The sequence below is a fragment of the Sorex fumeus genome, unplaced genomic scaffold, assembly GCF_029834395.1.
Source record: "Sorex fumeus unplaced genomic scaffold, SorFum_2.1 ptg000024l, whole genome shotgun sequence".
NCBI classification, from domain to species: Eukaryota; Metazoa; Chordata; class Mammalia; order Eulipotyphla; family Soricidae; genus Sorex; species Sorex fumeus.
Genome location: NW_026606081.1, coordinates 2,691,794 through 2,714,635, shown reverse-complemented (window position 1 = coordinate 2,714,635; position 22,842 = coordinate 2,691,794). Strand labels below are relative to the sequence as shown.

Sequence of the window (22,842 nt, the reverse complement as noted above, 5' to 3'; positions counted from 1 at the left end):
CCCTCACAGGTCCATATTTTTGGAAAATATTGATCCCTGGTTTAAACTTGAATGTTTTAGTGACAATTATATATAAAATGCAGTCTCATCATATAACTTAACTCAGTACATTTCCCCTCCACCTTCTATGTTTCCTTCAAGGTATTTGAAGCAGTAATAGCTTGGGTGAATCATGACAAGGATGTAAGACAAGAATTTATGGCTCGGCTGATGGAACACGTACGGTTACCCTTGCTTCCTCGGGAATATTTAGTTCAGGTAAAACCATAAGCAAGATATATAAATATATGAAGCACCAGGCACTGGGCATTTAGCACGTAGATTACAGTCAAATGGTAATAAGAGCTGCAGAATGCAGATCCACGGATTCAGGACAAAGCACAGTAAAGGTACTTGTTGTATGTATTCAAGCAATGTTTGATTCTTCTTCATAATTCTACGTGTGGCGTGCATTTGGTTTCTGTCTTTATTTCTAAGCCAGTGAAGACTAGGTTATTGGAAACATACAGGGATAAATCACTTTTAGTCGTCTCCAGTTTTAAAGTGGTTCTTCTATCAATAGCTTCTTTGGACCTTTTCAACATGTTTATCATTAGACTCATCTAAAGGAACAGTTCTGTATGGAGAAATTAGATCTGAACGTTTTAGGATTTTCTGAACCTCATTTGTTGTGATGTGCGTAATCGTCCAGCACTCTTCCGTTGAGAAATGGAACAGAGGAAACCGTTCCAGCGTCAGCAGTTCCAGGACAGCTGCACAGGTTGTTCATGGTGCAGGCTCTTCTGTTGATAAAGTATCTTGAATCCCTTTCCTGGATATTTATTTTACTGCCTTCTTGTCTTTGGGAAAGTGTCTCTTTCGTTATCTTGCCCACCTGAAGAGTTCATGATTCATTTTTGAAGTTGTTTTGTTACCATTTGCCCCATATCTAAAACTGAGAAATAGATGAATACAATATCTTAAGATTTTCCTGTAACTGACATCGAATTGTGTAATTTTTATTGCAGTTTCTTATCATTACTTATACATGTTTTTCTATTCTAACCAAGTACCTGAGAACATTTTGGCTTCATTCATTTTTTTTTCTCTTCGTTTTTGTTTTGGGGACAACCCCCAGCAGTGTCCATGGGTTACTTCCAACTTCTGTGCTCATGAGTTGTCCTGGTACTGCTTTGGGGACCCCTTGCTGCTGGGGCTGGAGCTGGGGCCCCTGCATGCAGAGTCCGTACTCTACCCATTGAGCTCTCTGACTCTTCACTTATTCTTCTCTTAGTAATTTTCATAAGCTTTTGCTTGTGATTTAAAAAAATTTTTATTCGTGAAACACCAGGAGGTACAGTTGTAGACTTACACAAATTTTTGTGCTTGGGTTTCAGTTATACAATGATCGAGTACCCATTCCTCCACCAGTGCCCATTATCCACCACCACTAATCCCAGTATCCCTCCCACCCCCCAATCCCCTCAGTCCCCCCATCCCCCACCTGCCTCTGTGGCAGGGCATTCCCTTTTGTCCTCTCTCTCTCCTTTTGGGTCCTGCCTGTGGTTTGCAAAAGAGGCATTGAGTGGCAGTCATGTTCGGTCTATAGTCTACTTCCAGCATGCTTCTCCCATTCTGGAAGGATCCTCCCAACACCCTTTATTTGGTGCTCCCTTCTCTATCTGAGCTGTCTTTACTCCTAGCATGTGTGGCTGGCCTCCAGGCCAAGGAGTAAACCACCTGGTATTTATTTTGGCTATTCTTAGGTGTTAGTCTCCTATTTTGTTACTCTCTATTCCCCAGATGAATGCAGTCTTTCTATGTCTGTTCCTCTTTCTGACTCATTTTGCTTAGCATGATACTTTATTTGTGATTTTTTAGACCGAACTAGAGAAGATTTTGCCTTCCCCCATCTCCCCCCTCATCCCCTGCCCCTTAGTATCCATTTTGCCATGAAATAGCTTTCTCATGGGGTATATTTGATGCCTTCTTGCAGCGGGTCGAAGAGGAAACGCTAGTCAAGAACAGCAGTGCTTGCAAAGATTACCTCATCGAAGCTATGAAGTACCATCTGCTCCCCACAGAGCAGCGCATATTAATGAAGAGTGTCCGGACCCGACTGAGGACCCCCATGAACCTTCCCAAAGTAGGATCTGTTGTTTATGCTTGTTATCACCCCTTCGGAAAGGCTCGTAATGGCGCTGTTAATATTTTAACTCATCGGAATTCACATGCTTCCTTGTTTTAGTTCCCAGGAGTTTAGAATCGTGTGGATAATGCTGTGGATAGTTCAGCTTCTGTTTGTTTTGCTTATAGAGGGTGAGGGTTGCTGGGTTCATTTACTCTTTAAAAAATACATTGATGCCAATCTTCTGGAACAGAAAGCAGCTGATTTCTGTCCTTTTAAAGACTTTTTATTTTCTACCAGCTCTAATTACAGTAGAATGGAAAATCAGACAAAACAGAAAAATTTCTCCATAAGCTACATATTTGTATAATAACTGAAACTTGTTACACAGAAATATATATTAGAATGAAGGATCTAAAAGGTAAAGATACAATGTAATTAAAAAAATAGTTTTGCTCCTGGAGGTAATCTCCTTCCCTGTTTCCTATTGTAGACTATTATTAGTTGATGTGGACACACAGACTCTGCAGTACTGAATGTAGATAGCTCCTGTCTTCCCACCTCTCCAGCACTCCTTTTCTGCTGTGTGACTCTTCCATTTTACCTTCATCTATTTAGTTGTAGCTACTCATAATTTACATGTTTAATTTCCTTACAAAGTAACACCTCATTTCTGTCTGTTGGCAGTTTCTTCTTCTCTGATGGCCTCCTTATAATTCTAGAAGACCTACAACACTTTAAGCACCCCTGTGTACGGTCTGATCAGAATGATCTGTAATATATTGCTTTTGTGTATGTGTTTATTTTTAGCTCTTAATGTGTGTTTGGGGGCAGTGATGGATTAAGAAATAAGATTGTTTTTCGTTCTTTTATCATCTTTGGTTATTACTCTATCCTTTCCATTGAACTGTCTTTTGAATTCTTTCACTTCAGTGCTTTTTGGTTTGTTGTTTTTTTCCTCCAAGTTTTGTTTTAGAGTCTACATTTTTGATTGCTTCAAATCTACATTAGTATTATTTTTCTCTTTTTTCCCAGAGTTGACAACAGTTCTCAATTTAGAACCAACGGTAGCTTTCATCAGTATGATGTTTACCTCTTCTAGATCACTAGTAAATATTTTAAATCAGGCTGGACCTCAACACTCTCTCCCTGGTGACACCTCATTAGAAATAGCCACTCACTAACATAGCTCTTTCGAAGAAAGTTTAAATTCATATGATGTATCTATTTCTTAAGCCTAAATGCTAGTTGGCATGTGACATCTGATGAGATTCACTATCAGATAGATTCAAATTAGGCAAAAATTCACATTGAGCATCCTTCTGTGTATTACTCATCATTTTGTTAGTCCCTAGAATTTCAGATGCTTTTCTCAAAATATACTGAATTTTTACTGAGAATTATTATCACTTAAGAAATATTTACAAGGCATTCACTTCCTACCCTGTTTTGAAAATTGGTATTTGCCGTTTTTAAATTTTCTGATCTCTCCTCAGTTCTCCAAGATTTTTCAAAAATAATTGTAAGTGACTCAGTAAGTACACTAGCTAGTTCCCTTAACACCCTTAGTATGCATGCCATCTGGGTCTGCTGATTTTATAAATGTTTACATTTTCCAAATGCCCTTTAACCTGCTTTTATAAGTAGCCATCTTTATAAGTCTTCATACTTCATACCTGTCTATATTATTTGGTGTCAGTTTTGTTCTTTCAAACAAAAAAATGATTTTTTTTAAGTGTTTAGAATCTTAGCTCATTTCAGTTACCATATCTTTCATAATGGTCTTTCAGCTTCTAAATAATTTGCCTTATAAGATACCTTTTAAATATTTTAATTGGTATATTCTTAACTTGTATAGTCCTACTGGCATTGCTACCTTCGCCATCTTAAGCTGTGTTGAAGAGTTCTTTAGCACAAAAACCAGTTTGCTTCTGATTTCTGGAATAAACATTATCACTTTTGAAAACTTTCTAAAGTTCTTGATAAAAATCCTGTAAAAAGTATGTTAGTTGACAATGATTCTGGCTTTCCCTGGACATAGTTTCGGAGTAGCAGTTCGAACTGTTACACTGTTGAGTTTCTCAGTTCTTTAGCTTCTAATCATACGGTAGTTCTACTAACCTATGAAGGATCTGTTTTCTTTTAACGATATATTACACACATGAAAGAAACCCAGTAAAATCGAGACACTCACCAAGATGGCTTAAGTCACTTCTTCATATGATTTCAGCCAGAAACGCAGGATATTAGAGGATTGTTGTCAGGGAAAGGGGGCAGTCCAGTGATGGTTGACTACAGGCAAGGCGCAGTTAATAGGGGTTACGATGCTCAGATTCAGGTGTCTGCCTTCTCCTTGGATAAGTCAAACCTAGTTTATTTAGTCTTCCCTGTAAGAGTTGGAGAGATTTAGACTTCTGGATAAATCTCTCTGATTCAGAAAGGCTAAAATTCTGTCACTGTAGGCTCAAGGTTCTCTTTCCCTTGCTCCTTCACAGTGACCGAGGAGAAGGCTAGCAGTGAGCTGCGCTGCTTTGCATCACATGTTCTCTTCTTAAATTGTATTTTATTTTATTTTTTTGTATTTCCAAAACTCATAGTGTTGGAAAGTGAATTGTGGCAAGTACTGTTTCAACAACACATTTCTCTGTTTTAAAGCAGTTGTAGTTGAGATTAATTCTGTCTAGATAGAAAGGTAACAACGATGCGGGAAACAATTGCTTGGGCATGAATGTTTCGTGGTAATGTATAATTTTATAGTAATGACAAGTAAAATCAAACAAACAAAAGCTGCCTGAGTAAAGTTCTATAAGATTTTGATATTTCTACTTGGGTAGATTTTTGTATTAGGCTCCGATTTTGTGAGTCTTACAAACTTTCCCAAATAATTCTTTATATCTCAGATGTTAGCTTCGCATCTATAACGCATAGTTTCTAGGGAAGTGTAAGTATTGATCTGGACTCCATAATATAGAAATACATTTTGCTGATATATTTTTTCTTTTTCTCTCTTTGGAATCTGTGTTTTATTATATGTTATCATAGTTCCCTCTACATATTTCTCTATATTTAACTCAGCATATCTATCAAGACCCTCAGTTGGAAAATTATAAAACTTGGATTTTTAGGGGACAGTTAAGTGAAAAGATAAAAGAACATAACCAAATTAACCTACGTTTTAGAATGATCACCTAAATTTAACTCCCCACCTCTTGTCTTCCTTAAATATATTTAATTTTTACATAAAAATTATATCATTAGTTTTTAAGTTCTGTCACACTAGTATATGAAAGTATGGTTTCTTGATGTAACTGTGTGTTGGGGTTGAGCGTTTTTTGGATGGTAAGTAGTGCAATGGTTTTTAGGAGTCTTTTGAACTCATAAAAGTGTCTCTGCTCTCTTATATTCCTATATATATTCTTCTTTGTCCTTGGCATCTTGAACATGTGAAATCTCAAATCCATACTCCATTTTATTTCTCTTGAATTAGTAGTAATGGACAAGTACTACTATCATTCTCCACATTTTCCCTTCCATCTTCATTTTGATGTTCAAAAGTGGACTATTGCATGGAAGTAATTAGTTTCACAATTTAAGAATAAAACCTCTATTGATTCTCAAGGATTTTTTAAAATATTCTCTTCTGAAATTTCAGAATTCACTCAGATATTAGCGAGGCCTCTTTCAGCTATATTTTGTTAGGACTGTAAACAGTTCTCCTATAAATCTCTAGTCAGAAAGTTGAAAGTTGATCATCTTATCTATGATTTTATAGCTTTGCCCTTCCTCCCTTTCCCCCACTCTGGTAATAGAGGGGTATTGTAGATTTTCTAATTTTTTGAACGTGCTTGTATTAAAAAGAGTAATATTTACAAACCTATTGGTCTGCATCCAGCCATCTTACTGAAATTTAAATTCCTAACTTTTCAGCTATTAAACTAAAATAGACTTCTCTTTGAAAAGCTGGTATTTATTGTGTTTTCTGTGCAGTCATCTTTCCGTAGGCCTTACGGTCACGTGGCCATTGCTTGTTCAAGGTTGCCTTCATCCTTTTTGTATGAGTGCACATTTCATGTTGTGAGTTTCCTTTCTTCCAAGTGCCAGGCTTTCCTGTCATCTTCTCATCTTTCGCCCAGGTCCATTCTCTTAGAGTGTGCCATCCCCAGTTGGGGGCCGTTTCGAGTCTTGCCAGAAAGTGCCTGTATGTCCTCAGGCTGAACACACAAACATAGAGACCACCCAGTTCCATCTTTCGCTCAGGGTTCCACCCCTTTGGGAGGCTTTCATGAAATTTTGGTAGTATTCCATTTTCTGATCATATCGATGAGTGTCTGTACTGCTGTAGCTTTTTGCTGTTTTTATTTATAATCGTGTATTTTCTTGAATCGTTCATGGGTCTTATCTCCTTAGCAGGCTCCATTAATTCTTAGGGGTCAGAAATCATGTGTTCATATCTTAAGTATCAAAATTAGCACAGGTTTTACAAGTATAGGTGATAGGCACTTAGTGTTTGTTGAATTGAAGAAATGCATGTACTTCATTTACACTTAGCACTAGATTATCATGCATTTGTCATTATGATTTTGGTATCACACTCTCTGTCACATCAGGTCACTTTATCTGTAGGGCATCAAGGGGGTCTTTCTACTGGAGATTCAGGATTCTGCTCTTGTGAACTCCAGTTCAGTTAATCTTCATTTTTTTTTTCAAGTTTCCCTCCACCCCCAGACACCCCAGGCCCTTTCTTCCATCTTTCTTTTGTTCCTCTACTGTGTTTTTCACCTCACCTGCCTACTAACAAATTTCATTTCTGTGTGCTCTCCCAGACTGGGGAGCTCGAGTCCCTGGTCACAACAGAGCCAGGCCCTGGTTTAGAAACGCCCCCTGACCCCACAGCCTTCCCAGTGTTCACTGCCTGCTGTATTCTGGCTTTAAAAACTGCTTTTGCTTGAAGGATCAGAAACTTCCTGTAGTTTCTGAAATCCTTACTTTTGACTAAATGTGCTAGATAATAGAACTGTAGTTCTAACCTGTGCCCCCTTTGTTGATGTTTTTGAAATGTCGACTGGGTGTTTCCCCTCCACTCACCCTACCTACCATCTTCATCCGAACACTCTCATCATCGATGTCTCTGTAAGCCACTTACCATCCCCACATCGGTGCCGGTGGTCTGTTCAAATGTGTCCCTTTCTTCTGTTCCAGCTGATGGTGGTGGTTGGGGGCCAGGCGCCAAAGGCTATCCGAAGCGTGGAGTGCTACGACTTTAAGGAAGAGCGCTGGCACCAGGTTGCTGAACTGCCCTCCCGGAGATGTAGAGCAGGTCAGTGGGAGGCATCCTGACCACTTCCACGGGTCACTGGGAGCTTCTCTCAGAAGATCGCGGATTATGAATTAGAAGGAGCCTTTTAAGAAAAGTTTCGATGAAAATCGCTGTGTGCCTGAATGATGATTGAGCGGCTCCCATGTAACTTAAAAAGTATGGACAGGGAGAGCAGCTTCATTTTCATATCTCTGTTCTTCCGTGTAAGATGGAGAAGTTTGCCACTGTACTGGGCATTCTCCCAGTTGCTCAGCTACTGTGCTCAGAAGGAACTCTTTAGGCTGGGGCCTTAGTTCTAGGAAATTTCTCACTTAGCCTGTGCCCATACTTGCCTCCTTCCAGACAGCACTTTAGAAACGTTCGTTGAAGTGGCCCAGATCGAGGCGGCACTGCAGTCAGGAGAGGCCGTTACACACTCTGAGGATTCTTCCTGGGACTCGAAGTTAAATTCATAATTCTTCTCACCCACAGCAAAATGGCACCATTCTCAGAGTGAAAACACAGTTCCCAGTGTAATGGACCGTTTTCATTCTGGTAGTGCTAGTGTAATAGCCCTTCATGGAGATTGTTATACTTTATTACACTTCAGCATCCTGGAGTTACTTGTTCTATTTGGGGTTATTAGATGGAATATAATTTTTACTATTCTTTAATTAAACGTGTTATAACAATAGTAAATCCTTTGCAAACATTATCATGTAGATTTGCTACTATAGAAATTCTCTCTCTCTCTCTCTCTTGATCTGGAGCCTCCAAGGTGGTGCTCATGGGTCTTGGGGAGCCCCTCCTGGAGATTTGCAGCCAATTAGGTTGGGGGTTGAACGCCCAGAGTGAGTCCGTGTGAGAGACTGAGGCTGCAGTGCCATCCAGGTCATCGGTGGTGGGGCCCTGGGCCCACGAATGCTTAGGTGACCATGTGACAGCCATCATCATCCTGAGGTCTGCCTCCTGTGGGGCAAGTGTTTTAACTCTTGTGCTAGCTCTTAGTCCCCACTGCCACTCTAGTGGACGATAAATCGCAAACTGGAATTACTGGCTCACAGGGTGTCCTAAGAGGATACACTAATTATTGTTTCCCTTAATAGTAAACTATGAAGGTGCCAGTTTCTCTACATTCCTAACACCTTATAATTAAACGCTTTGTGAGTTGCCAATCTTCTTGGCACAAAGTGCTATTATCTTAATTCATAGCTCTCTTTTAGAAAAATGAAATACCTTTTTGAACTGTCTGTTTGAGTTTCCTGATTTCTTTTATATATATATTTTTTTAATTTGGTAGATGCATGCTGAGAAAATGACCTTTTTGTCATTTTCTCTCTCTATATATAGTGTAGTAATCTTCATCTTTTTACTGGTGTTATTTCACCGTGGAAAAATTATCTTTTTATGTAGTCCTGTCCATCAGAGTTTCATCTTTGGATTTGGAGATCTGTTTCTTACACAGAACTGGAAAGTTCTGTTCCAGCATGCTGGGTTTGGGCCCTCATTTCCCTTCATTCTTGAGGTTGTGATGACCAGATTGCACATCTGTTTGGTTGCTCGCCTGGGGCTGCAACCTTTGAGTTGTATTGTACATATTCATATTGTGTGGCCCTCACGTACGCACCTCCCTGGGGTCATACCTGGCTGCAGTGCAGGGTTCCAAGCCCCAGAGGGTGAGTGAGGTGCAAGGCCAGTGCCTTAGCCACTGTACCTTCTCTCCACCCACCGTTGTGTTTTCAGTCGTCACTGAGAGGGCAATACTTGGCCCCCTTGACCCTCTTGCTAATGAGTAGTGTTTCCGGGGCAGGATCTCTTCAGACAGGACCCTGCAAACAGGAACCTGATTTTCTGGCCGCAGCTGTAGACTTACTGGAAAGCAGCTTTAAGGCTCATCGTCCTCTTTCGTTGCTGTCGCAGTGTTGGGGTCACAGTTGGCTGCATTGCTGCTTCGTGCCCGGCGGCTGCCTGGGTGTCACATGCTAACAGGCTGGCGGGTGGGTGTGAGAGGGCTGCACTCGTGCGCTGGGTACCTGGACTTGGTGACCGAGCAGCACCCCACCAACCGTCGCGGTGGAGTGCAGCTTCACATGCAGCCGTGGTGGGATCGTGCCCGGCAGGGGGCGGGAGTGCCGGGGACAACATGGCTCCGCACGTGCCAAGAGCTGCTGCAAGTGTCTGCTGCTCAGCAGCATCTGGGCTCGCAGGGGCACTGACGGTTGTCTGGCCTTTGCAGGGATGGTCTACATGTCCGGGCTTGTGTTCGCTGTTGGGGGCTTCAATGGCTCCTTACGAGTGCGCACCGTGGATTCCTACGACCCCGTGAAAGATCAGTGGACCAGCGTGGCCAACATGCGGGACCGCAGAAGCACCCTGGGGGCTGCTGTGTTAAACGGGCTGCTGTATGCTGTGGGCGGCTTCGACGGCAGCACAGGTGATGCTTTCCCGCCCTTCCGCCGGCCTCCTTGTCCGACATCGTCACCAGATGGGCAGACTTGGGAGTTTGTTGTTATGATTGTGTTTGGGGCTGCCCCCTCCCCTCCCCCGCCGTGCGGGGCCACTCCTGGCTCTGTGCTCCGAATCAGGCAGTGCTGGGGAAGAACCCAGCCTCCTGCATGCTAGGCGTATGCTCAGCGCTTTGAGCCACCTGTCTGGCCCCATCATTGTATATTTTTATAGATATTATGAAGCTGTGAGAAAGTTTCATCAAGAATCGTTTTAAGTGTTTAAATTCCAAATTATTTACTTGTCGGTATCATCTCACGAGGTATGATGGCTGATGAGCATCAGCTTGGACAGGAAATCTTTGGTATCAGTGTAATTGATATGCTCACGTTTCATGATATGCCTGAAAATTTAGCCCAGTTTGACATACCTGAAGTGCTTTTCCCTACTACATAATAAAGAATAGTCCCTTGCTTATTTTAAAGGAGGCAGTGAAGAGCATTGAGCTTTATTACAGGTCTATCATCTGTGGAAGCATATAACATAAAGTCCAATGAATGGTTCCATGTGGCCCCCATGAACACGCGGAGGAGCAGTGTTGGGGTCGGTGTCGTGGGAGGTAGGTGCTGACCCTTCAAGGTGTGTGTGTGTGTGTGTGTGTGTGTGTGTGTGTGTGTGTGTGTGGCGGGGCAGTGGGGAGGCTTGTTCTGGTAACCAAAACCCTAGTTTTCTCGCTGGCCAAGGAGATTATCACTCAAAAAAGGGGAAGGGAACAGTTACTGACAGTTACTATAATTTCTGATTTTTCCCTTTGTCAGTGCTGGGGAGGTAGCTTGGTGATAGAGCATGTAAACAGCCCAGGTTTATGGGTTAGAATTCGATTGTCTCTTGGAACTTGCCCAGAGTTGACTCTGGCTCTCTCTCACCTTCTCCCTCCTTTCCTTCTCCTTTGTGTGTGTCAGATAGAGGGTGTGTAGGTGTAACCTTTGGAAGTTGGGAATTGATCTTAGTACGGTCCTTCGGCAAATGAATCAGATGACATATGTAAAACACTGTACCTGGAGATAAGGTGTTTGGCACTTAAGGGATAAATTAACTGCCACTGTTACTTATTACACTATTTTGCATCCCAACAGAAGATAAGAAACTCTTTGTTTTTGTTTTCAGATATGCTTGACACATTTTGGGTTCCCATTCCCATTTCACTCTGAGCATAATTTTTTGCACTTTTTAGTTTTGTTTTTTTTTAATTAGTGAGAAACCATGAGGTACGGTTGTAGACTTAGAAACTTTCGTTTAGGTTTCAGTAATACAGTGATCGTACCCGACCCTCCACCGGTGCCCATTCTCCCCCACCACGGGTCCCAGCATCCCTCCCACCCCCCATCCCCCCACCCCGCCCCACCACTTAGTTTTTAAGAAAATTCTAGTGAGATTCAGTTACCATACTGTTCAGCCATTTAAAATATACTCCATGAGCATAATTCATCCCAGAACACTTTTATTACCCCCAAAACATCCCCATTCCCTTTGCTGTGATTCCTGTCCTCCCAGCTCTTGGCAACCTCTAACCTACTTTTATCCTCTCTAAATTTTCACAACAGAGTTTGCCCTGTTATTGAAGCCTGACTATCCTCGGAGACGGGTCCCTTTGTCATAGCCTACTCACGCTATAACATTTACTATACCTCCTTTCTTTTTATTGGCAAATACTTCACTGTATTCTGGTTTATTTTATTTACTTATTTTTGCTTGGCTTTTGTTTTTATTTTGTTTTTTGGCTAATACCAGTACTCAGGGGCTATTCCTGGCTCTCTGCTAAAGAGTGACCTCTGGTGGTACTGAAGGGGACCCTTATGCATTGCTGGGGATGTGAACCAGGGTCCGAGGGATACAAGGCAAGAAGAGGCTCACCCTTATGCCATCTCGCTCACTCCCCAATACTAACTCTTGGTTTAACTCTCTCCTTCAGTTTACTAAGATAACTGTGTACTTGTTTTCTAGAAAATTGTTCACATATTCAAAGCTATTGGTGTATTTCTGTTCTATAGATCTGATCATTGAAGAAAATATAAATTTAATGTTATTACATATACCTGATAGTCTTAGTAGAGCTTGTCACTCCGCCTCTCACTCATGGTTAAGATTTTAAAGAATTCACAAAATCAGTAACAGTCCATATATGCAGTGGGGCTGAGGGTGGAACCCAGGACCACGTGCTTGCAGAACAAGTGGCGCACCTCCAAACTCCATCTAAGGGAAATCTGCCCCCTCGGGGAGCGTGCGTTCTTTCCGACTTGGAGGATCGCTCCTTGTCCTTTCAGTGGCCGTGACTCTCGCTGTGTTCCGTGTCTAGGTCTGCTCTATGCAGTAGGAGGCTACGACGGTGCTTCCCGCCAGTGTCTTAGCACAGTCGAGTGCTACAATGCGACCACTAACGAGTGGACCTACATCGCGGAAATGGGCACCAGGAGGAGCGGAGCAGGTCAGTGGGAGCACAGGGGCGGCTGGGAGCGGAAAATGGTGGCAGTCACCAGACAGTCGTGGCAACAAAGATGTTTTCATTGTTATCTCGTTGTGGATCAGAAAACAGATTGTATACAGGTTTAGACGACATTGCTAAATGTCTTTTTTTGTGCATTATTCTGAGAGCGGTAGGAAGCTGCAGTGAAGTTTGGCTTCATAAAGGGCACTTCCTTTCTCTCCTCTCTCTCTTTTCATTCCTCCTTTCATTCCGTCCATGTTCCTCCCTGCCTTTCATTTTCACATTTTGGGGCTCCACCCAGCACTCTGAAGGCTTCTCCTGGTTCTGTACTTCAGGAGGTCACTTCCAGCAGTGCTCAGGGAACTGTGCGGTGCCGAGTTGGGCAGCATGCAGAGCTTGCTCTTTAATCCTGTACTGTCTCTCTGGCCTGTAAATTTTCATTTGTTTGATATATTAAGTGCTTTGTTTCAGTTTTACTTTAGTATTCCGTTTGTGGTTTTTATTGCCTGTGCTTATTGAGGAATTTAATCATGAAGTCTCTTTATATCCAATTCTATTAAATATTATAGGGGCCACACCCAGCTGTGCTCAGGGCTCTTAAGTACTGGCTCTGTGCTCAGGGATCATTCGCAGTAGGGCTTGGGGACCATATGGGTGCTGGAGATCGAACCTAGGTCAGTTGGGTACAAGGCAAACACCTGCCTGCTGTACTGTCACTCTGGTCCCATTGCTTTTTGTGCCCTGGCTTGCATTTATCATGACAGTTGTTTTACAAAAGGATTGTGTTAAGGAGCTTCTTTAACTCTATTTTACTTACATGCCATTTCATTTCGATTTGATTTCCCACTGTTTATAATAATATATCTTACTGAGATTCTTATTTCTCATTTCTATGTATTTTCATTCCTTCGTTGCATTCCTCAATAGCGCCTGACTTTTACTATGAATACCAATTTTAGAAGTTTTAGTTACAGCTTACTTGAGTAACCTCTCATGTGTTGCACATTTGGTGTCTTCTTTTGCTCTGCTATTGTTGGTTTGCTTATGTTTCGTAGGTGTTGGTGTGTTGAACAACTTACTGTATGCGGTAGGGGGTCATGACGGCCCATTAGTCCGTAAAAGTGTCGAAGTGTACGATCCCTCCACCAACACCTGGCGACAGGCTGCGGATATGAACATGTGCAGAAGAAATGCAGGTATCTGTCCAGTATCCAAGGGCGAACGTGCTCTTGAATTCCACTGAAACTCTCAGCCAACCACCTGCCTTTCCTTGTCTTTCTACTGAGCCGGGGTTTCCTAACTGACTGTCATTTTCAATCCAGGCATTTAGGTGATAATTCTCTATTGAAGCACAGGTCTGGAACACGAAGTCTCTGACGTTTTATTTAATTTCTCTCAGTGGCTACTAAACATATTCTTACCATGAACATTCTTAGGGCATATTGTGCATCGTGTATAAGAGATCCCAGTTTTCTGAGAATTTAATGGAATAAGTTTATGCCAGATTAAAAGCTAGCTTTATATCTAGCTTCGGCTCCAAATGCAGAGGGGAACTTTGCAAAAAATAATCCTGATATATGCTTCAGATTTTCTAGTAAGTAGAAACGAGATAGCAATAGTAACAAGAATTTTTTAAATTTAATATTATTATTGATGTCATGGGACCTGTGGCACTGTTAATGTTTATACCTTTGAGGACAGCAATTTCGCTTCGACTGCAACCAGTGTGCCCTAAACCCTCCACCAGTGTCCCTGTGTCACTTCTCTCCACCTCATCCCTCCCAGCCCATCCTTGGTAACCTCATTGGTGCTGTCAGAAGCCCAAGTGTTCGTTTTCATTGTTCATTGTCCATCCCCCTTCTCTTGGGGGAGTGAGGGTAGGGCCATACTCAGTCCTGCTCAGGGGCTGTGTCTGCCTGTTTTCCTCAGGAGTGACCCGTGCTCAGGAGACCATATGTGGTGCCTGGGATTCAGACTGGGGTTGACTGAATGCAGTGCCAGTATCTGCTGTCTCTCAGGCCTTGTCACCATTCTTGATTAGATACCACACATTAGTGATAACACACATTCCACATTTGTCTTCACCCTTTGACTTACTTCGCTTTACATGACACTTTCTTCCTCCCTCCCTCCCTCCCTTCCTGCCACACCTGGTCATGCTCAGAACTTACTCCCGGCTCCGCATTTAGGGATCATTCCTGATGGGCTTGGGGAACCATATGCTGGGGATCGAACCCAGGTTGGTAGTGTGCTGTTGGAATATAGCTCTAAACATTTTAGGTTTAACACTGGTATGTCCTTTCTCCCCTGCCACAGGGAGCTAAGGTTCATTGGGTTACACTCATCACAGTGTTCCTGGCACTCCCATTCCTCTGTGCTTATCTGTAACCTCTTCTCTGTGCTCTGCTTCCCCAACTGGTCAGTCAACTTGATCCACTTATCAGACCGTTGACTTGTAAGATCAGATCCTTCTAGGACACTGATTTGTAATTGTAAGTGAAATACTGCTTTTTTCTTCTCCTTAGGTCCTTTGCATAGTTACTTTAGAGCAATGTCCTTTTTGTGTAGGCACAGGAAGACAGTTGATGCTATGCTTTCGTAACTTGGGAGTTAATTGACTCTGAAGAATATTCACTTCTGGGCATCTGTTTTCTGGACTTAAGCCTCAGTTGCCCTTACTTCCTAGCACCCCAGAAGCAGGGTTGCGACAAGAGACTGAATGGATCCAGGGCAAACTGTGAGCTACCCTGGCATCAAAATGGGCCAAGCCAAGAGCCATAATACTTAACTATAAGTTAAGAGCATGATCACAGACAGATTCTGTCATGATCCAAGGAGTAACAACTGGTTTAGGACACTGGTAGGATTAGGAAAGACTAATCTGGCCGGAGTACTGTAGATCTATAGTGAGATGTCCCCAGGAGAGCCATGCATCCTCTAAGCTTAATGTATTTCTTACGGTGTCCATACAGAATGACTGATATTATTAAGGAGTAGAATTAAGATGAATGTTTAAATGGTTGTTAGACTAAGGAAAGGAGAGACGCACCCATAGTTGGTATTTCCCCCTCCAGCGGGTCATCTTGCTGGATGAGAATTTGTCCTGGAAGAAGCTTCCCCTGAGGGAAGGACTTGTATGTAAATACATTGTATGACCACACCTATGTGTAATTGCTACCCCCTACCCCTCATGATCTGGAATATAACTAAGGCTGTAAGAGTGGGCAGGGGGTGGAATCAAGGAGAATCGGGAGGAGAACAGAGATGAGATTGGAATAAAACTGCAGCTGATACCACCCGGGCTGACCCTTGTTTCCTCCTTTGTCTGCCCATTGCTGTCAAAAATTCTGGGTTGGGAAAGTGAACACCGAACGCAGGCCGCGAGAGAGCGCCTGGTTTCGTATTCATTTTTTGAATACGCAGGTGCAAGGCAGGAGCCCTCCCTGTGTACTCCTAACTCCAGCCCCCTTCACCCTCTAGTTTCATCCCAAGTCATAGCGAAGGGCAAGATTTCACCGAGTGGGTAGTTGTTGCTCGGTGTGAGTGTGTGTGTTTAGCATAGTTTCTGTATTCTTCAGTCCTGTTGGGCTTTAGGGCGATTTCCAGACACTGGCCATTGTAAAAAGCATGCAGCAGACTTAAGTGTGTGCACATCATTTGAATTAATGTTTTTGTGTTCTTGAGGTTGAGGAGAAGGATTGGAATTGCTGGGAGACTCAGGGTTTCACCTTTTGAGATGCTGTTTTACATGGAGGCTGCACCAGACAACCTTGCCACCAACACTGAGTGACGGTTTCTCTTCTCACCCTGTCAGCACTAGTTGTTTCCAGAATTTTTTTTTTTTGTTTTTCGTTGTTTTGAAGCAACCCTCAGCAGTGCTAGAGACTTACTCCTGGCTCTGCACTTGAGATCACTCCTGGTGGGGGTCAGGGGCCGCATGCATAGCAAGCACCCTGCCGGCTGTACTATCGCTCTGGCCTCCAACATCTTGTGAGTCTGTCTTATTTCTTTTCTAATTCTATTTTGGGGTGATGCCAGCTCTTCGGCTGTTTCCAGTCCGGGCACTGGTTTTTGGCTTGCCCCTCCATTTTTTCAGGGCAATATTTCCATCTTTGGGGTCTTTGTACTACTTCTCCATCCTGCAAAAGCACACCTTAGCTTTCAAATCAGCCACAGCACCTTTTTTTCCACCGCAGAGGCTCCTGGAAAAGGTGGTTGTGTTCTCCAGTGAATTTTGTCATTGGGGCCTTCACATTGGACATTCTGCACTTCTCTTCTGCTTGTTTTGCTTTGGTCTTTCCAGGCGTGCCTGGAGGATCATAAAGGCCCCTTCTGGCTCTGCTTGGCCAGCTGGGCCAGCTAGTTTAATGCTAGAGTTTGGCAGTGGTGCTCGAGGCTGCCAGAGTCACACCGAACTGTGCTGGAATGGTTCCGTGTGGTGCTGAGAATCAAACTCCGGTCCCTGCCCCGGAAGACCATGCACCTTGGGCCCCTGAGCCACTCGGCAGCCCTGGGCTTGGGTGTTGAGTCTGTCTCTAGCATGCTTTGTCTGGTGCTGAGGGCCGCGCTCAGCTGCTCCCCTGCCGGCACCTGTGCCTCTCTACCGAGGCAGCTTTTAAATTTTGCAGTTTTCTTTCCAGAGTTGTGTTTTTAAAAACAGTTGCGTGCAGAAGCCAAGAAAAGGATGCAAGAAGGATCCGTGTTTATGGTAGTGCCGTAGATAAGAGCTGAACACCGAAAATTATACTCATCAGTAAAAGACAAGAGCATGATAGTACCGTACTTAGGATGCAGTGCAGCCACTAAGAGTTGTGGAGGCGTGGTGGAGTTCATGCCCAATTCAGTCAGCCTAATCAATGGCAGAATGATTAGCAATACTCCTACATTAAAATAAAAAAAAAGAGTTATAGAGGTTTGCACTTTATTATGTGACAAGTGCCCAGAGTACATTATTTGGTGGAAGTGGTTGAGTAATGAAAAAGTATATGTGGTTGGAGCTGCTCAGAGGCTAAAAATGAAGTGTCTGAGTACTAGAAAAAAGCAAAGATAGAGGTCAGAATTTCACTACGCATGATTGTAAGTGGTAAAGGTTTAGAGGTAATTTTTTTTCTCTTTATACTTTTCTGCACATTTAAAATTTTTGGAGTAGTGGTTATTCTAATGACAAAATACTGTTCTCCCCTTTCAAAGGAGAGAAAATGCTAACTTCTGTATAATAAAATATAAAATAATTTATACCTAAATAAAATGAGGATTAAAAATAGTTTCTATTCTATAAGGTAAGGTAATATTTCTAATCTATAAGGTAAAATAGTACAGATAGAAAGCATCTGATGAAAAAACGACACTAGTAAGAGCTTTGAAGTGGAATTAAACTATTACCTAGAAATAAAATTTTTCCAAGAGCACTATCTGCTCTTGCTTCTTTGCCAGTTAATCATTCTCTCTGGATCAACTCACCAGACAGTCATATTCATCCACATTTTAAATAATTGCTTTTTCTCTGTGTCATTTTTTAAAGGAGTTTGTGCAGTTAATGGTCTGTTATATGTAGTTGGAGGAGATGATGGTTCCTGTAACTTGGCATCAGTAGAATATTATAACCCAACAACTGATAAATGGACAGTCGTGTCGTCTTGTATGAGCACGGGGAGAAGTTATGCAGGTAATAATGGTCTGATTTCTTACTAGTGTTCTGTTACGCAGTAAGCATATAAATTATTCGGTTTCTTTAAATGAACATTTCCACTTATTAACATTTTGATAAGAGGAGAGTATTTTCTGAGACTGTATTTTCTTCGTCTCTTCCAGTGGAGTGGGTAGGTGTGGAGTGGGCGGCCCCCCAAAGGTGGCAGCTGGCTTGGGATGATACTGTGGAGCTGGGGCCCAGCTGTGTGGTGCCGCTCAGGTGTGGCGGTGCTCCCTGGGGGCCGTGGGGGCCAGGATTGCACCTAGGGCTGGCATGTCTGCCACACTCTAGGCACTGCCTCCTCCCCTGAGCTATCGCCCCATTCCTTATTATTAAAGTAACTAATTTTCAATGTATGCTCTCTGAAATAAAGCATTGCTATTTGGTCATTCTCTAGTCATTTGTATTCAAATCCCAAACCTTTCCAGGGCTGCATCAGATCATCAGGTCAGTAGGGTAGAATCTGTACTAAAAAGAAATTCACTGTGTTGGTAAGCCTTTTTTTTTTTTTTTTCACTCAGATACCTCAAAAATATCCTCACTGCACCCCTGGCAGGGTGTCATAGAATAGAATTCCAGAAAGTCTGTATGGAATGTTTTCTTACTGAAGAATAACATAGGTTAAATTAAAACATACCATTTGGGGTTCATTTTTAATAAGAGAAATCTTTAATAAATATCATGAATCTTTGGAGCGCAATGTTCCAGAATAATTATTCTAGTATAATAGATATTTATATTGCTTTAATATTATAATAAAGAAAAATTTACATGAATTAAACAGGACTGTTATTTATGCTTTTTTAAGTTTAAAGTGTACAATTATTTTTTTACCAATGTCCATGAAACTATTGCCACAGTTCAAGTATTGAAAATATTTAACCCCAACCCCCATAGATTTCTTTGTCTCCTTTTTAGTATTCAGTGGGTTTAATATTTCCTGAGTAAAGTTCTGTTTCATTAGTTATAACTCTAGGACCAGCTCAGGACCAAACAGTGAGATGTAAGTGGTCCGAAACTAGACGCAGAGTGCATGGTCATTTTGATGAAAATGATTAACATGGAAGAAAGGTCTTGACACATGGTTTGCTCGGTGCTGTTGCTTCAGCAGTAAAACCCAGGCGTTTGTGTGTGTCCCGGCTAGAGTGCTGCCTGTGACTTGTGTTCTGTTGCTTCTTTTCTGTGCTCAGGGGTCACAGTTATTGACAAACCGTTATGAGCCTGCAGACGCCGCCGGCGTGTTCAGACACAACAGGCTTCACCGAGAGTTTCTGAAGTGACGAGACTGGAGCCCTGCTCCACTTGCAGCTGCACCTTAAGTCTCAGCAGAAGCTAAGCTCCTCTGCCTTCCTCGGCCTCAGATACTGAAGATTACTTTTGGCAGAAGCATCGTGTGAGCTTTTTCTGCAACGAGCAGCAGCTGACTGAATTTTCTCAGAACCGTGGGCTGCGCGGTACTTCTTCTGTAGTCTCTAGGCAACAGTCGCTTTTATCAAGACTGGTTCCTCGCAGTCTTCAGTGACGGTGGGTTGCTCTGTGAAAGGAGGAGAAAGCAAAATGTGCTCTTGTAAAATTGACTTTTCTCTTTATTCCTCCTCCTGAGAACCTGGATACACAGAAACGGAAACTCTGAACAGGCATCAAAAATCTATGTAAGTATACGACCTAGTTGAGGGATAAAACTGTTTGCTTTTATAAAATATCTTTGATTCCATGAGTATAATTGTGTGCATAAAATGTGTGTCTATATGCTTTCCTTTCAATATGTTTGAAAAAATGTTTGAAACTTGATTATACTATTTATAATTGGCACAGTACTTTGAATTATGCCAGTCCCACATTGTAAAACAGAGTTGTATTTTTTGATATTTAACGATGCTTAACACTTTAAAAATGCCACTTCTGAGGAATGAATATGGTGTAACACACTTGAATATGTGTGATGATGCCAAACTTTTTTAAATAAAATATAAATTATGCTTATTTATTATTTCCTTTAGTTTAACTTTGGTCATGTTTTGGTGTATATTTTTTTTCCTTAAAAGTAACACTTTGGCATGAACATAACTGCAGGTTTTTGATGAATATAATGAATGTATGGAATTCAACAGAATTTGCATGGTCTTAAGAATTTTTCTGTGGTTAAATATAGCTGCTATTAACAGAAGAGAGAATTTTCTGTGAGTAGCCAAGTGCGTTGATCAGATAAAATTTTTCTGAGATCTTCAAGTACTCTCACTTAAAAAAATGACCAAAACATGTCTTTCTTGAATTATCTTTGAATAAAACTTTATATATTATTTGTTTCATCTTGTCCTTATTATTTATTTAATTTGACATTAAGGAAGTTGCGTGTTCATTTTCTCTGTTCTTTATAAAATTTGCATTTTGACTTCATGATTTTAGTTTGTTGTCACAATGACATAAATAACTATGTCAAATCAATAACTAAAGTTGCTCAAAATTGCTCTTAAAAAATTGTTCTTCCCATTCATGAAATTCCCAAGATTGGTGAAATTTAATCCTTTTCTATTCCTCATTCTCTAAACTGCACAGAACACACGATAAAAGATAAAAACCATTAGCAATGTCAGAGGAAAAATAATACGTTCAAAATAACTGAGAACTTATAGTTTTGATACCAAATGAAAAGAATTGAGGAATGCAAGAAGGAAGGACGGCTGAGATGCTGCTGGCTGGCCTCAGAAGAGGGCGGGAAGTGGGAGAGGGTGGTGGGTATCCAGTCTGTTCCAGAAGAGGGAAACTGAACTCTGACATCAGAAAAAATCAACCAAAACAGCCGGTAATCCTCAGAAAAGAATTACACCTGTGACAGAGTTTCTGTTGAGTTTAATATAGAGTATCAACTTGAAACACAGGACCACTTGCAATATTTGGTTAAAAGTGGAAAGAAATAAAAATGTAATCACAAAAAAGAAAAAACCCGAATGTCACTTTATGAAAACATGAACTTCTGTGTGGACCTGGTTATCAACAAATCTCAAAAAAAACCAAAAAACTCTGGGGCCAGTAGGTGAGGCACTGGCTTGAATGCAGCTGATGCAGGTTCAGTTCCAGCACCATATATGGTTTCCTGAGCCTCATCAGGAGTAAGTCCTGACCATTGTCTGGTGTGGCTCCCAAACCAATAAAAGCAACCAAAATACCCCAAATATCTCAAAATCTAACATACTTATTAACCTTATTAATAGAGCACTTATTAACCTTTTCTAACATTAGCATAAAAAGTCATATCTCCAGTTTACTTTCAAATTATATTTCACTCATCTCAATGAATCAAAGATTTATCTAAAATAATTAAAATCTTTTCTTAAAATATTTTATTTTATTGGGTTTTGGCCACACTCAGCAGCAATCAGGGCTTACTCCTGGCTCTGCATTCAGGGATTACTTCTGGCAGAGCTCGGGACACTGTATGGGGTACTGGGGATGGAACCCAGGTCTGCTAGTGTGTAAGACAGACATCCTACCTGCTGTACTATTCCTCTAGTCTCTCAAAACATTTTAGTTTACAAAGGTTACTAAAGTTTTAAATGCCTAACACGCCAATATCTTTGTCATTGCTTTCTATGATGTTTTACTAGTTTTACCATATTCACGGCAAAGCCTGGCAAGCTCCCCGTGGCTTATTCGATATGCCAAAAACAGTAACAGCAAGTCTCACAATTTGTTGTGAGACGTTACTGGTGCCTGCCCGAGCAAATCAATGAACCATGGGAGGACAGTGCTATCATATTCGTCTTGCAGTTAGTAGTCTACCTACTCTCAGAAATCTCACTTGTCTGTCGCTGGATTCTGGATTCCAATTTTGGAGACTTTGGAAATATTCCTGTTTTCTGGTCTAGCTTTTATCTTTATTCTGTTTGAAACATCATGGCTTTTGGTTTTTCTAAGGCATATAAAAGTGTTCCTGGCTTGGTCCTATGTGCTTGTACAGAACAATACCAAAGCGAAGGCAGGAAGGTTTTTAGAGAGCCGTCTGAGAAACAACTCCAGATCTGTTTGAGCAGTGGTCAAAGCGAAATCCTCGTGTCCACTTTGCAAAGCATCTTTGCTGCTACTCTGGGGACAACTTGGCAAAAGAAATGTAAGGTATATGGTATGAGTACTGTTGGAACTTCCAGTTTTTCCAGAAGATGCTATGTGATTGATGGTATTTGTATTAATCATCTCAGTAATATGTGGAGTCTTTTATTAATAGTTTCAAACAACAGTGGATAAAGACTGCCTTAGTTTCAGTTTTGTGAGTCATTTTGGACAAGAGGCCAAATGAAAAAGTAGAATCACACTTAGAAGCAAAGTTTCAGGTTTTCTCTGGAAAACTGACTTCTCAACCCAAATAAAAAGTAGTGTGCTATATTGAAAAGCCCATGGGCAAAGCTATCTGATGTCTTTCAGTTTTCATTCTCTTCTCTGAGTTATTAGTTAAAAGACATTACTTAATATCAGGCACCTGCTTTGGTTTTTCTAAAACGACTGCCTTGACTATGTCACAAGATTATTACACAGTTTTAAAGAAAGTAAATATTTATGTGCTTGGAATACAGAGGACAACCCTCCACCACCAATAAATTACTATTACTGCTTTCCTCTGGGTCTCACGGTCACTGCAGGAAAAATCAATGAACTGAGCTACTGTAGCTGTTTTTTTCCCTTTCCTTACTACATCTTCAAGGTAAAGGTAAGGTAAAGGCCCTCCCGTTGATCGTCGATTTGCTCGAGTGGGCCCAGTAACGCCTCCATTGGAGACTTTGTTGTTACTGTGCTTGGCGTATCGAATACGTCATGGGGAGCTTGCC

General features: G+C 41.6%; 1 protein-coding gene across 2 annotated transcripts in view; it reads left to right on the top strand.

Moving 5' to 3' along the window:
* Positions 1 to 20,322, top strand: part of KLHL2 (kelch like family member 2) — a 95,604-nt gene extending 75,282 nt beyond the window's left edge. For both annotated transcript variants that reach the window (XM_056114093.1, XM_056114094.1), the window contains 9 exons: positions 142 to 258; positions 1,976 to 2,125; positions 7,307 to 7,424; positions 9,640 to 9,837; positions 10,366 to 10,467; positions 12,205 to 12,333; positions 13,389 to 13,529; positions 17,855 to 17,998; positions 19,213 to 20,322. In XM_056114093.1, the coding sequence (XP_055970068.1) occupies positions 142 to 258; positions 1,976 to 2,125; positions 7,307 to 7,424; positions 9,640 to 9,837; positions 10,366 to 10,467; positions 12,205 to 12,333; positions 13,389 to 13,529; positions 17,855 to 17,998; positions 19,213 to 19,241 (1,128 nt within the window). In that variant the 3' untranslated portion in view covers positions 19,242 to 20,322. The remainder of the gene's footprint in view (positions 1 to 141; positions 259 to 1,975; positions 2,126 to 7,306; positions 7,425 to 9,639; positions 9,838 to 10,365; positions 10,468 to 12,204; positions 12,334 to 13,388; positions 13,530 to 17,854; positions 17,999 to 19,212) is intronic.
* Positions 20,323 to 22,842: the final 2,520 nt, after the last annotated feature.